At 44.2% G+C, this 15159-nt stretch overlaps 1 protein-coding gene across 1 annotated transcript; it reads right to left on the reverse strand.

The window, feature by feature from the left end:
• Positions 1-930: 930 nt before the first annotated feature.
• LOC126160984 (prostatic spermine-binding protein-like) lies at positions 931-12863 on the reverse strand. Its single transcript, XM_049916950.1, has 2 exons — positions 12719-12863; positions 931-1304 (listed from the first exon to the last, which is right to left on the reverse strand). The coding sequence occupies exons 1-2, from the start codon at positions 12861-12863 to the stop codon at positions 931-933; spliced, it is 519 nt and encodes a 172-aa protein (XP_049772907.1).
• Between the last annotated feature and the right edge of the window lie 2296 nt (positions 12864-15159).

The raw sequence follows: 15159 nt of genomic DNA on the forward strand, positions 1-15159 counted from the left end.
ATTATTCTCACCAAATCGCAACTTTGTGGCCTACATCATTTATGGGTCGTTAATTCAGCGCCCGATATTATTATTACTGTTGTTATGTGTTATATTAACTTTGAATGTTTCATACAATTTCGCAAACTTGACATCAGCCAGACAATTTAACCAAAGGGTCACAAGCGTCTAATTTAGAGCGTGTAGCGCGATACGTGTGGTTCAACCCCTATACGAGTTTGAGCCAAGACATTTCGTTGAAGAGGAACCGCATGTGAGCCCGAACGTCTTTGGGATTTTAGCTCGCAATATGGAAGTTTGGGTCTGGCCGTGGTGGATCTAAATTTTCATTGTCACTGATGTTTCCCTTATGTTACTTCTGGACACCACAAGTTGGTTTTTTCTCCAGAGGTAGTAGTCACAACCTTCGTTTATACCGTATACAAGCTGTGAGGATTGTGTAAATCCCTTTCTTTTAGCGGTTCACTTCCGGAATCTATTTGGCAGGTGTCCCCATATCATCTGGTTTTGAATGCACACACGGACGGCAGAGTTAGTTCGTGAACGCGCAGAGTCTTATCACAATGTGACAGCATACGACGTAAAAACTGGAAATAAGCGTAGCACACGTGCTAAGGTTAAGCTGAAGTGTGGACAGCATCAGTCAGCATCTGAACGAAATCCAGCCTCACATCCGAGGAGACTTGCTGTGACAGACCGCACAACCTCATACTGTATCGACATAATGGAAGTTATAAGGGCGCAAAAGCTTCAGTACCCACGATCGAAAAACAACGCAGCAGTCTGATTGGACACACGACTACTTGCACAGTTCACAATCGACCAGCATACACAGATTTAGTTGACAATATGCTGAACATAATACTCACACCACCATAACCAGGAAAAAAATAAGTCAGTGGAGTCAACATTTCCAGTACCTACCTATTATCAATCATCATCTTCATCATCATCATCTTCATCATCTTCATCATCTTCATCATCTTCATCATCTTCATCATCATCTTCATCATCATCTTCATCATCATCTTCAGCATCATCTTCAGCATCATCTTCATCATCTTCATCATCATCTTCAGCATCATCTTCATCATCTTCATCATCTTCATCATCATCTTCATCATCATCTTCATCATCATCTTCATCATCTTCATCATCATCTTCATCATCATCTTCATCATCATCTTCATCATCATCTTCATCATCATCTTCATCATCATCTTCATCATCATCTTCATCATCATCTTCATCATCATCTTCATCATCTTCATCATCTTCATCATCATCTTCATCATCTTCATCATCTTCATCATCATCATTTAAGACTGATTATGCCTTTCAGCGTTCAGTCTGGAGCATAGCCCCCCTTATACAGTTCCTCCATAATCCCCTATTCAGTGCTAACATTGGTGCCTCTTCTGATGTTAAACCTATTACTTCTAAATCATTCTTAACCGAATCCAGGTACCTTCTCCTCGGTCTGCCCCGACTCCTCCTACCCTCTACTGCTGAATCCACGACTCTCTTGGGTAACCTTGCTTCTCCCATGCGTGTAACATGACCCCACCATCTAAGCCTGTTCGCCCTGATTGCTACATCTATAGAGTTCATTCCCAGTTTTTCTTTGATTTCCTCATTGTGGACACCCTCCTGCCATTGTTTCCATCTGCTAGTACCTGCAATCATCCTAGCTACTTTCATATCCGTAACCTCAACCTTGTTGATAAGGTAACCTGAATCCACCCAGCTTTCGCTCCCATACGACAAAGTTGGTCGAAAGATTGAACGGTGCACAGATAACTTAGTCTTGGTACTGACTTCCTTCTTGCAGAAGAGAGTAGATCGTAGCTGAGCGCTCACTGCATTAGCTTTGCTACACCTCGCTTCCAGTTCTTTCACTATGTTGCCATCCTGTGAGAATATGCATCCTAAGTACTTGAAACCGTCCACCTGTTCTAACTTTGTTCCTCCTATTTGGCACTCAATCCGTTTATATTTCTTTCCCACTGACATTACTTTCGTTTTGGAGATGCTAATCTTCATACCATAGTCCTTACATTTCTGATCTAGCTCTGAAATATTACTTTGCAAACTTTCAATCGAATCTGCCATCACAACTAAGTCATCCGCATATGCAAGACTGCTTATTTTGTGTTCACATATCTTAATCTCACCCAGCCAGTCTATTGTTTTCAACATATGATCCATAAATAATATGAACAACAGTGGAGACAGGTTGCAGCCTTGTCTTACCCCTGAAACTACCTATTATCAATAACTTCAGATAATCATATCGTTTATCACATTGTAGTTATCACATCCCGTATTAAAAGTAATGAGTCTGGATAGAAAACCCAGTGAACTGGTTAAACAAATGTTAAGCAACACAACATCCAAGGCAAAGTTCAGAGAAAAGCTTTCAGAGGTCTTCAAGATTAAAACCAGAGTCACACAGGGAAACCGACTGTCCCATTTGCTGTTGACTGTGTAGTTGATAAGGTGATTAGTCAGTGGCGATGACAAATGAAAGGAATGGGTGGAATATGGCTGTCATGCAACGTTAAAGGGGATAAGGGTAGATTGTCTAGTATTCGCAGGCGATGTTGGGATATTGTCAGGATCATTAGAAGAAGCGATTAATCAAACCACGTGTGCGCAGCTCGTGATCTAGAGGCTAGCGTTGCTACCTCTGGATCATGGGGTTCCACGTTCGAGTCCCGGCCGCGTTGGGCATTTTTTTCCGCCCGGGAACTGGGTGCTTGTGGTGTGTTCATCTTTTCATCATCATTCGGGAAAAGTGGCGAGAATAGACAGTGAAACGACTGGGAACTTGTACAGGCGCTGATAACCACGCTGCTGACCGCCCCACCAAACAAATATCATCATCAAGCCACGCAACTACAGGGACAAGCGGCTAAAGCAGGCCTAAAAATCTCCGCCGAGAAGACGCAGTAAATGACAAACATGAAGGCTGTCCAGGATGGATGACATTAGGAGGAGGGAAAATTCAGAAGTAGGAGAGGTTTAAATACCTGGGAGAATGGACAGAAACTGGGCTGACAGAAGGAAGCAATGGGAGCACAAATAAACAAAATGAATTTAGCATACAAACTAGCTATGTCTGATATACTCTTTATCAATCAATCAAACTATTCTCCCAACCAATTTCAATAACAAGCGACAAACAATCAGTTATCTTTAAAGGTAATGATAAGGGAAAGGATTAATTCCCCCCCTCCCCCCCCCCCAACGCTTCACTTTAGATTTTGCATTTACTGTCACACCCTTCAGTGCAAACCACAGGACAAGCAAGTGTAACAATGAGAGAATATTTGCACTCGTAATATTGGCTATATAACCTAAGACTTACTTAATAAGCAATAGGAATCTAAGATTATTCCTTTTTAACAAACATTTTTAAGACCATAAACGATGAAGATCAACGGTTAATAAAGTCCCATAAACTTGTGCATGGATCACCTTTTCAGTCTCTGAATGAAGACAGTAGGTGACGTAGGGGACAATCAGACGTACATTAAATGTTACACCATTAAAGATGATCACTCATTAAGAATCATAACCACAAATTAAAGAAGATTCAATTAAAGCAATTAACATGAATAGCAAATAATTAAGCCACCTCTCAGCAAATGTATCAAAACGAAATCTTTCAGTTCTATAACAATGTTGGGTCGTGGAATACGCCGGATTACCATGTTGGTAAATTTTACCAAACAGCAATTTCCCCAAACCTAGAACTATCTTAATAGAGTACAATACTTAGGTTCTCCTTTCTTGGGCATAACGGTGGAGTAGATAAGTAATCTCTTATTTCATTCTTCTGGAACACTGAGCGGCAATACACACTGCGACAACTTTTTGGCCAGTGTGGCTCGGGAAACAGGATGGCTCCAGCAGGAGGAGGAAACATTTACCCGAACTGGAAAGGGAACTGGTCTAACACGAGCCACTAGGTTGGACGAAGACCAAATGGCGATTTTTAATCATTAACCAAAGCTTGCTGGCCAGCAGACGAAAATTACAGAGGCAAAGGTAGCTTTATTTGTGCTCACAAGAACTGATAACTTCTGCAAATGAGATTCCAGCAGAACAACCGCCGTAGTATCAATACGAGACTTCGGAGCTGAGGAGAGCACGTCAACAACGGTCTCTACCCAATAGGCCCAACATTTCAGACAGACCGAGCAACCGACACCAGTCGTGGCTGGGCGAATTACCAAATAGAAACTCTAGCACTATCTTAAATATAATTAAATAGAGCACTTAAATGCCACGGGGACTAAACTCAACACAAGAATATATACACAATAACAACGACTAAAGTTAAATATGCCTACGTACTAAAACACAACAGATATTGGCGAACATTAACATGATCTCACATTTCAGACAACCATCAAGTTAAAGTTAATTGGGTACAGTCCACTATCTCTCCGCCAGACAGTACAAGGTTATTTAACATTTTACAACGTGCTTATCCAAACAGTGAGCTACACCGTCCATGGGAAAACGACGGCTTGCAGTTATTATTATTATTATTATTTTTTTTGTTTCTTTACGACGCGCGTCTCGAATTAGCATGGCGTTCAAATGCACGATCGTGCAAAGCGGCAGTAACACACACGTAAGGCAATTGCCGATCACAAACTCAAAGCAGAGAAACGTTGCCACACAGTTATTAATAGTTCCCACAGCACCGGGAGATTGGCCCCGCCAGACGACGACCGTTGCACTAACTAGATGAAAAATCTTACTTTCAGTGACGATACCAGCTTCTGGAGGTCATTGGCAGCAGCAGACAGACTTCATAGCTTCCCCAGCCCATGAAGGGAAACCAAACGTTGTCCACAGACTTACGGCCTCTCGTGTCCTCACTCCCCGGGTTTTTGGGCCCATCCAGACTTAGCATAGAGGGACCGAGCGTCCGCTGCAGAACGGTTGTCCAGGGACAAACACTCGTCTCAACTCGGTCGTCCGCCTTCGGTGCAGCACACGGCGCCTCCTCACAGCGGGCGCGCTAGCAGCGGCTCCACAACGCCCTCCAGGAAAGCGCGGAAACTTCAAAAAGGAGTAAACCGAGGGAAAAACAGGAACCGTGGCAAACGACACGGTTCACTATGAAAGTCTACAATAAGAAGAATATTTCGAACAAGGCAAGAATGAGACATTAGCACACGGTGATCTGCTCTAGAGCCTGATTATCTGCAGAAACTCTTAACTTTGTAAGTACGGGTATACTTAAGACACTAAAACAGGTGGAATGAAATAATCTCAGAAGGACATCGTGACTTAGAAGATCAGAAGATGGTGAATTTAGAAGACGAGCGAACCGAAAACTGTATACCAAGATAGAGAGGATCCCGGGCATTATCAGGAAAAGAAGGAGCCTATTCTTGGGATACATCTTTCGAATGGAGCAGAGGAGGTTAACACAGCAAATAATACATACGTTCAATCAAAGATGTGTAAAGGGACCTGGATGAAATGGGAGTTCCAGAACCAGAGATATATAAGGGGGTCATTATAAAAAATTCAGGCCCTCACAGGTTTGAAGGACAGAATCCGACCCAGAAAAAAAAATCGTCACGGACAGAAGAGCGAAGAAGGTTGCAAAGATGAGAATGAAAGAATGTTGTTCATGGAGAAAGACCAGAAGAAACGAAGGTGACGCAAATTAACGTGGTCCTCATATGGCCAAAACACAATCTGTTAAGATTGAAATGTCGGGAATCGTCGTAGGACGGAATAAAAAAATGGTATAACACATGGAAAACTAAAAATTACACTTCTAAAGGTAAATTTTTTATGGTAATATTACTATTTACAATGGTTTGTAAAGCTATTTATAAATTTTGTTCCAAGAAAAAAATAACACCACTTCCAAAATCTGCAAGGTTTGCGGGAGAGCTTCTGTGAAGTTTGGAAAGTAGGAGACGAGGTACTGACGGAAGTAAAGTTGTGGGGTCGGTGCGTGAGTCGTGCTCGGGTAGCTCAGTTCGTAGAGCACTTGCCCACGAAAGGCAAAAGTCCCGAGTTCGAGTCTCGGTCTGGCACACAGTTTTAATCTGCCAGGAAGATCACATCAGCGCACACTTCGCTGCAGAGTGAAAATCTCATTCTGGAAACACCACATCCACATGATCACAGTTTGTTCTAGAGTAACCATAAGCCCCGAACGAAGATGCGGAACGCAAGAGCAGAGCAGGCGGTGGGGAAACGTCGGCCAATGGCGCGCTGAATTGGACCACGCCGCGCCAACAGCGACACCTGGAAGAAGGGAATTATAAGCGACGTTCCTGCCAGCCTCGGTCCTACCCTCAAATACCTTGACCTCACACTCGACCGCCACCTCACCTGGTCTCCCCATCTCCTTACCATCCAAAACAAAGCTCACAACCGCCTCCGCCTCCTGAAACTCCTGTCCGGCCGGACGTGGGGTCTGCATCCTTCCACCATCCTTCACACCTACAAATCCATGATCCACCCCATCCTTTGTTATGCCAGCATCGCTTGGATTTCCGCCCCTCCCCGGTTCTATAAAGCCCTCCAAATCCTCGAACGCCGTGCACTCCGCCTCGCCTTCCGCATCCACCTTCCGTCCCCCACGCGCATCCTCTGTGACCTCATCCCCTTCCCCCACCTTCTCCTTTTCCTTGAACACATCCGCACACTATATATTGTCCGCCGCCTTGATCCCCCTCACCCCCTGGTGTCTCCCTTCCTCTCCACTCCCAACCAGTTGCCGCGCCGTTACCGCTGTGTCCCTCCCTCTCTCCATCTCCACACCCTCCATCTCCTTTCCCAACACAACTTCCACCGTCTACCCCTCCCGGATGATGAGCTTCGCCCTGACATCTACCCTTCCTACCAACTCTAACCCCCTCTTCCTGCCTCCTCCTCAGGGGTCCCTCTCCCCCCCCTCCCTCCTTCTGAGCGGATTTCCCCTCCTACTCCCCCTCCATCTCTTGTGCCTTCTTTCAGTGTCTCTGCGCTCCCTCCTGCCCTGTCTTCCCTTTTCCTCTCCCGCCCCATGTGTCTCCTGCCTCTTCGTGAACCCACGGTTGCCCCTCCTCTCTTCATCCCGCCGCTTCCCCAGCTGCCCCATGCTCTCCCCTCCTTTTCCATCCTCTCTGACCTTTCCCTCGGCAGGTCCCACCTGGTAGTTTTATTCTTCGTCGTGTGTGCCTCAAGTGGGTTTTAAGTGTGTTGTTTCGGAGTGTTTTTAATACTGTGGCCAACTTTTAACCTGTGCATGCGCGTCCAGTGTCTTCTCTGTGTTTTAAGAATCGCCAACTGTGTTTTTTAACTTTCTGGTGACTTTTTTAACTGTCCCCAATGAACGTCTACGTGTCAGTGTATTTTTACCTCCATTTTCTCCCCTTACTCTGTTTAATGTTCCCCTTTTTTATCTCCTTTTGTATGCATTATTTTATTCCTGTTTTAGTTGTCGTCTCACTCGGCTGAAGAGCGGCGGATTGTGCTGCTGACAGCCCTCCCCTGCCCATATGGGGCAGGGGAATGAAATCACAATAAAGAAAAAAAAAACCAGCCTCGGCCACGCAGATCGGCACCGGATCGCGGACGTTAGTTATCAGTGACGTATGTCAACTTGCCTGAACAATTCACATATCAAGGACTCTAAATTATATGGCATGTCGCCCCTCGTTTGCGACTACTGCTTGTAAATCTGCATAGTTCAGTACTTCTACAAATAAAACTGCTAATGTTATTTGTTTGACTTGTTGAAGAACGCTGCTTCCCTTAGGCACCCTATTAGCGACGAGTGGGCAAGGTCCCACGCAGTTAACATCAAGGACGATTGAAGAAAACTTCATCTTACTTGTATGTAAAGGAGAAAATAGTTTTTTTCTTTTTCCATGTTGACTTTTAAATACGAATCACCTTTCCAAACCTATAGTTCGCTCTCTAGACGCCAAGACTCGAAAACTACTGTCAGTCACATGTTAAGGCCCTAGTCATGCCTTCAACGGATTTCGTAAAGTTTATCATTATGAAGTGAATACAGAGGAGTATGTAGGGAAAATTGGTGAATAGGTGGATCTACTTTGTGGCGCAGCTAGGTAAACACGGATGACTGTGTCTAAACATAGCGACGGCCACGCCTTGTGCGTGCGGACGAAACGAACACGCATTTGGCTGTCGCGTGTCCCACTTCAAAGGCTTCCGTGACGCTTGCGTCGCACAGCCACACGTGAAATGTGGGCCGCCTGCCGTCACACGCTGTATGCAGTCGCTAATGGAAACCGCCTCCAATTACGAGATAACGTAAGAGCAAGGAGAGAAGCGCAGTGGAAGTGACGTCCTCATCGAGGTCATGAGTGATCACCGCTGTCTCATCTACAGCATTTGCACCCAACGTCCTCTGTTATGTGTTGGACATGTTCTGCTCTCGTTATTTGCTTACAGTTTCTACTCTTCACAGGGTTCCCGTTAGTACCATTGAATTTAATCCTTAATTAGCACCTGTCGTACGACCTGTCCCTTCCACAGGTCAACGTTTTACGTGGGCCTACTTTCCTTTCCTTCGCAGATTCTGTGGAGAACCTCATCTTTCCTTACCTCTCAACATCATTCTGGAGCACCACAACACACACCTCGATTCTCTTCTGTTCTGGTGTTCCCACAGTCCATGTTTCATTGCCATACGTATATTATCAAAAATTCCTTCCTGAAATTAAGGTCAATGTTTCATACTAGCAGACTCCCTTTGGCGAGGAATTCCACCTTTGGCTGAGCTCGTCTGCTTCTTATATCGTCCTTGCTTCGTCCATCATGTGCTATTTTCCACGACAAGGGACACTTTCACTGCGCATACCACTGGACCACAATTTTGATGTTAACTTTGTCGCTCATCTCATTTCTTCTACTCATTACTTTCATTTTTCTTTGGCTAGCTCTCAATCCATAATCACTGATTCAAGAGTATTCATTTCGTTCAACAGGTACTGTAACTCTTCTTCACTTTCACTGTCAACTGGAGAGCAGTAATGTCACCAGCATAAACTGATATCCATTCCTCTGAGAATTCCGAACAGCTTCTCAGACTAAAGGTGCAACAAAACTCCATTTATATGTGCAGATACTGCAGTTTTACTGTTTGTATTTGTGAGTACATAGGGTTTTAATACTAGCACTGATGATGCTCACGCAGTGACTGAAACCGACTTGCAACAGAAATAAAGATTTCTACTTCAACAACCAATGCTGACTCTCCTTTTGTTGTTAATACTGGTGCGGTGGTCGTGATGCACGCAACTCCTGATGGACACCCCATTAAAAAAAAAATCCTGTATGTGGTTTATAAAAGTGAAAAAACTCAATGAGAAACGGCTTACTTATTCGCCAGAAGAATAAAAATGAGTGAATGGTCCTTGTACAACCCACGATACATGTGCCATCTGGTGATAGAATAGCATGTTACAAAATGTGCGAAGCTAATGGATGACAGAGCAACTTTGCCAGTCAGAATTGATTAATGCTCTTAATTTTCGTTGCGCGAGAGCAACGTTGTTAAAATAGACGGTTATATAAAAATTTTCTATCTGTCTCTCTATCGCTTGAGCCTTGGCCCGCAGTTACACAGGGTCAGCCATCGTTAATCGGATTTGGCATGTTAATGGTTAAGGGGTGGCCAGATGCCCTTCCTGCCGCCACCGCAAACCACCGGGACGGAAGTAGTGTACCCCAACTGCCTGCGTCGTGTGTAATCCATGAAATAGTGCGAATGTGTTCAGATGTCTGCGAGCCGTGAAACTGAGGTGGAACATTGGGACCAGCCCAGTATTCACCTAGCGGGATGTGGAAAACCGCCTAAAAACCACATCCAGGCTGGCCGGCACATCAGCCGTCGTCGTTAATCCGCCGGGCGTATTCGATCCGGGTCCGGCGCGCCTACCCGAGTCCAGGTAGCAGCACGTTAGCGCTCTCGGCTACCCTGGCGGGTCAGACGGTTATATGAAACTATGTCTATTTTTCCTATGCAAGTGGGGCTGATATCGTGCCTAGCTAAGTGACGACAAACACAGGTGTGTTCTTCATAGCACTTCACTGCTGTCTTGCGCTGAAGCCTCCACTTCCACCTGTACATATAATTTATGACGACGCACAGTAAACATGGCACGGATGAACGCTGTTAGACAGCATACTACGTTGTAGTTCAGGGACCGTTCTACATTTGATTTCACCAGGCGTGACGTTACCGTATCCCATACATCAATCAGGACGTATAAAGAGCGGTTCCTGTTTACTGTTACATTATTATTAGTTCATTTCGTGCAGTGGTCAAAGTGCCATTCTTCATATTTTGTTTTCCTTCCCTTCCAGTATTCCCTCATCCTTTCACTGTGTTGCTTTTTTCTCAGTCCATTTTGGATCTGTTCTTTTATCATTTCATACCTGGAATCCATCCACCTGTAAAATTTTATTCCAAAGCTCTCTATATCTGTTGTTTCTTTGTAAATCTTTCTTGTCGTCTTGAATTCAGGTTGCCGGTAACGTTTTTGACAAAGGTTTTCAAAGACCTCTTTATATAATCTGTTGTCGTCTACTCTGTACAAAAAAACTGAAGAATATCAGTCTCCTCATTATCTTTTCTACATTCTCAATTACCAATACTTATACGTTTTTAGTTCGTTATTATTTTTATTATTACGATAATTATATTCTTCTCTTGTTCTTTTACGTGGATGACAGTTTTAAGGGGTAATTTAATAACAGGTAAGTGCCATAGATTTATTAGGAGAAATAAGATCAGATTTACACGCACTTCTGAAATGGTCATCAGCTGGTAGGGAAGAATATCACAACCATTTAATGGAAACTCAAAAAACAAGAGAAATGTAGGGTAAGGTGCCCTAAAACTGATACAGCCAAAACTTTCCAAGAAAATGATACACACACTCTATTAATAAGAAAACTATATCTGTCAAAAATGTTCCTACTGTTATTTATGAATAGTTGGTCATAATCTGTTTTCCCATTAGACACATGACTTTGGAGGAAAAAATAATAATTTCAACCAACAGTACTTTCACTGAAAATAAATGTACATGCCCACAGCTCTAGAAAATTTGCAACATTTTCAAATATAGGATGTTTCAAAATTGCACCAATAAGCTTCGAGGGGATGTAGAAGGTGTTTTGAACAATATGAGGACAGGAAACCATGTCCAGAAACGTCATCCAACGACGCTACAGAGCGTCGAAGTTACAGGTGCCAGCGCCTGCCGCAAGGCAATGCCTTCAGCAGCAAACGTGACTTCGTGCAGGAACAGGCCGCGGGCAGAATGTCTCGCTTTGTACCTGACAGCAGTCTGGGCGTTAGATGGCGCCAAACGCGGCCACGCCTGTGACGCCAACACTGTCGGAGACAGCTAACAGCGGCAACACAGAGGGGAGCAGACTCCTCAGCCGTACTTTGTCCGTCCTGGTGCACTGCATCGTGCAGACGTTCACCTGGGACCAGCATTAGACATGTACCTCGTAGATGGTGAGGCGAGAGGCAATGAGCACGCAGCGTTATGCGCCAATGGGCTATAGGCGTCAGCTGCACCACTCCATTTTGCCATCCATCGGCGTCTGGGTGAAACAGGTGGTCTCACACGGCACCTACAACAGAGGTCGCATGGAGGAAGCTTATTCACGCCACGCCTTATGGAACACGTACTAGAGAGGTTGTAAGGTACCCTTTATTTGCAGATAAGAGCGCATTTTATTTTATTTCCAGTTTTGCTGTTTCACATACATGAAGTGAGTGTATCAGCGTTGTAGTAAGTACGGAGTAAGGAACGAGCGGCAAGTTCCCACGCTGGCGAGCAGAGGCGGTTGGCCATCTGGAGCTTTCAGAGCCAGTGGGATGAAGTGCCGATGCAGAAATCGCTCGTGACGTCAGCAAGGGAGTGCGTAGGGAAGTGCGTTTATTCTAGCGAGAATCAAGCAATTGTTATCAATAAATATTTGCTAATAAAAGTTACCTTTTCCCACTCAGACATTAGGAGGAAGTTACAGGTCATAAATACTATTTCTCAGTAATTTTATAGTGCCAGGAAACGTTGATATTAACAAATAAATGAATAACTTTGGCATAAACTAAGAAGTACGATCTCAAACAAATTCTACCGAGTGTATACAAGTTACAAACTGCGCGCCATAGTCGGCAATCGTCGATAGGGTGCTTTTCGATCTAGTCAAGCTCTCGTATCGTTAATAGTTTGCATACAATCAGCGTGAACAAATTCATTTTAAGGTCTTTGTTAAATAAATGCACCGTGGTGGCATCCTGTGCAAAAATTATTTGCACAGAAAGAGCATACAGTAGCATAGCACTTTCAGAAGCCGAAGGTGCTGCTACAGCTCTGCAACTGGACATTAAACTACGAGAGCATCTCCACGTAATAGATAGGAAGAATTGCTACGGACTAATGACCTTGCAGTTTAGTTCCTTTCACTCCAAAAAAGCAACCAACCATGAATTCCTAAGTGGCGTCTCACTAAGTCAGTTCGAGGACGGGCTGTCTTAATCATCGCAAAACTTGGGTGAGAGAGCGTGGCCCTTTATACCACTATCCAGAGAATCACCGGCTAAATTGAGTTTCAGTACGAGTGGGAGGTTCTTTAAGGTCCATCCACAAGTACACTCAGCGGTTTGGCTGGTGCTGCATGAGGACGAAAGACACACATTCCATCTTCACACGACGCAGGCGCTGCTGGCCCACGATTTTGCTCTGCTTGTGGAGATCGGGCAGTGGTTCCTGTTGCGTTGCACCAGGCAGCCGTATAATGCTGAATACGTGTTGTTCATGGACGATGCGTCCTTCACCCATTGATGGTGTGTTCAACGCCCAGAATTGACACGCGTGGACTGCGGTGAATCCCCACGCCACCCATGAACGAGATCATCAGCGAAAGTCCATTATAAGTGTATGAGCTGGCATGGTCCACGATTACTTGATTGGCCCCTACATGCTCCTCTGTCGACTCACAGGCGACAGCTTTACAACGCTTACCGAGAAGTGCTGCCAAGATTACGGAAGAGATGTCACTTGCTGTCCAACAATGTATGTAGTTGCAGTACGATGGGCTACCCACACACGTCAGTCAAGCAGCCAGAACACAGACCGCCCGGAAGTTTGGGGATCGCTGGATTGGTCCTGTGGGGACATCTAAAGAATATGCTGTACGAAAGCCGGCTATAGTCAACGGAACACCTAGTGGAGAGGCTACGTGCAGCGTGTGAGGTTGTTAGCACCGTGCACGGTACCTCTGAGCGGCAGTCAGTGATAAGCAGATGTCGAGCATGCTGCGACGCTGGAAGCAGGAATTTTGAGCACCTGCTAGAACTGTATTCAATCCGTAAGTGTGTAACCAATGTTGCGGGGAGTACTAGAGATCCGATAAACTAATTTAAAAATGTGAAGAAAACAGTCTCGATCTCAATGGAACATTTAGTTTTTAACGTTTGTTTCACATCTACAACGTTTTTTAATTACTTGTAACAACCGAATAAATGAAAAAAGAGACAGCATTGGTCGTATATTTTTTACTATCGCAAAATCGATTTTCTGTCACTGAGTGACCATCTTCAGTGCTAGAAGTTAAAATTTTTTCACATTACGATCAGAGAGTACAACATAGAAAATCACAATTACATCTGCATATGAACATAACACTTGTTAGAAACAAACCTATATTGTATAACTTAAATTAGGATGCACTGTTGTCACTAAGCTTACGGCAATCACATAGACTGAGGTCACTGTTTACCTGCACTCGTTCAGCAGACCTCGGTGTGACGGGGCTTGACACGCCCTCTATGTGACATGTGTCACGTGATGTCATAGTATTACTGGTTATGCGAATTATTAACACTAAATAACTCTTGTACTTTTGTGAATGGTGTAGTAATTCAAATTTAAAATGTACGTATAGCACATAGCAGACGCAGGGGAATATCTAAAATACATTGGCGTATTGTTTTTTATAAACTATACATAAAATACCCCCCATGAACCATGGACCTTGCCGTTGGTGGGGAGGCTTGCGTGCCTCAGCGATACAGATGGCCGTACCGTAGGTGCAACCACAACGGAGGGGTATCTGTTGAGAGGCCAGACAAACATGTGGTTCCTGAAGAGGGGCAGCAGCCTTTTCAGTAGTTGCAGGGGCAACAGTCTGGATGATTGACTGATCTGGCCTTGTAACATTAACCAAAACGGCCTTGCTGTGCTGGTACTGCGAACGGCTGAAAGCAAGGGGAAACTACAGCCGTAATTTTTCCCGAGGACATGCAGCTCTACTGTATGATTAAATGATGATGGCGTCCTCTTGGGTAAAATATTCCGGAGGTAAAATAGTCCCCCATTCGGATCTCCGGGCGGGGACTACTCAGGAGGACGTCGTTATCAGGAGAAAGAAAACTGGCGTTCTACGGATCGGAGCGTGGAATGTCAGATCTCTTAATCGGGCAGGTAGGTTAGAAAATTTAAAAAGGGAAATGGATAGGTTAAAGTTAGATATAGTGGGAATTAGTGAAGTTCGGTGGCTGGAGGAACAAGACTTTTGGTCAGGTGATTACAGGGTTATAAATACAAAATCAAATGTGGGTAATGCAGGAGTAGGTTTAATAATGAATAAAAAAATAGGAGTGCGGGTTAGCTACTACAAACAGTATAGTGAACGCATTATTGTGGCCAAGATAGACACAAAGCCCATGCCTACTACAGTAGTACAAGTTTATATGCCAACTAGCTCTGCAGATGATGAAGAAATAGATGAAATGTATGACGAGATAAAAGAAATTATTCAGGTAGTGAAGGGAGACGAAAATTTAATAGTCATGGGTGACTGGAATTCGTCAGTAGGAAAAGGGAGAGAAGGAAACATAGTAGGTGAATATGGATCGGGGGGAAGGAATGAAAGAGGAAGCCGCCTTGTAGAATTTTGCACAGAGCATAACTTAATCATAGCCAACACTTGGTTCAAGAATCATAAAAGAAGGTTGTATACCTGGAAGAATCCTGGAGATACTAAAAGGTATCAGATAGATTATATAATGGTAAGACAGAGATTTAGGAACCAGGTTTTAAATTGTAAGACATTTCCTGGGGCAGATGTGGATTC

This window comes from Schistocerca cancellata, chromosome 2, assembly GCF_023864275.1.
Source record: "Schistocerca cancellata isolate TAMUIC-IGC-003103 chromosome 2, iqSchCanc2.1, whole genome shotgun sequence".
Lineage (NCBI taxonomy): Eukaryota > Metazoa > Arthropoda > Insecta > Orthoptera > Acrididae > Schistocerca > Schistocerca cancellata.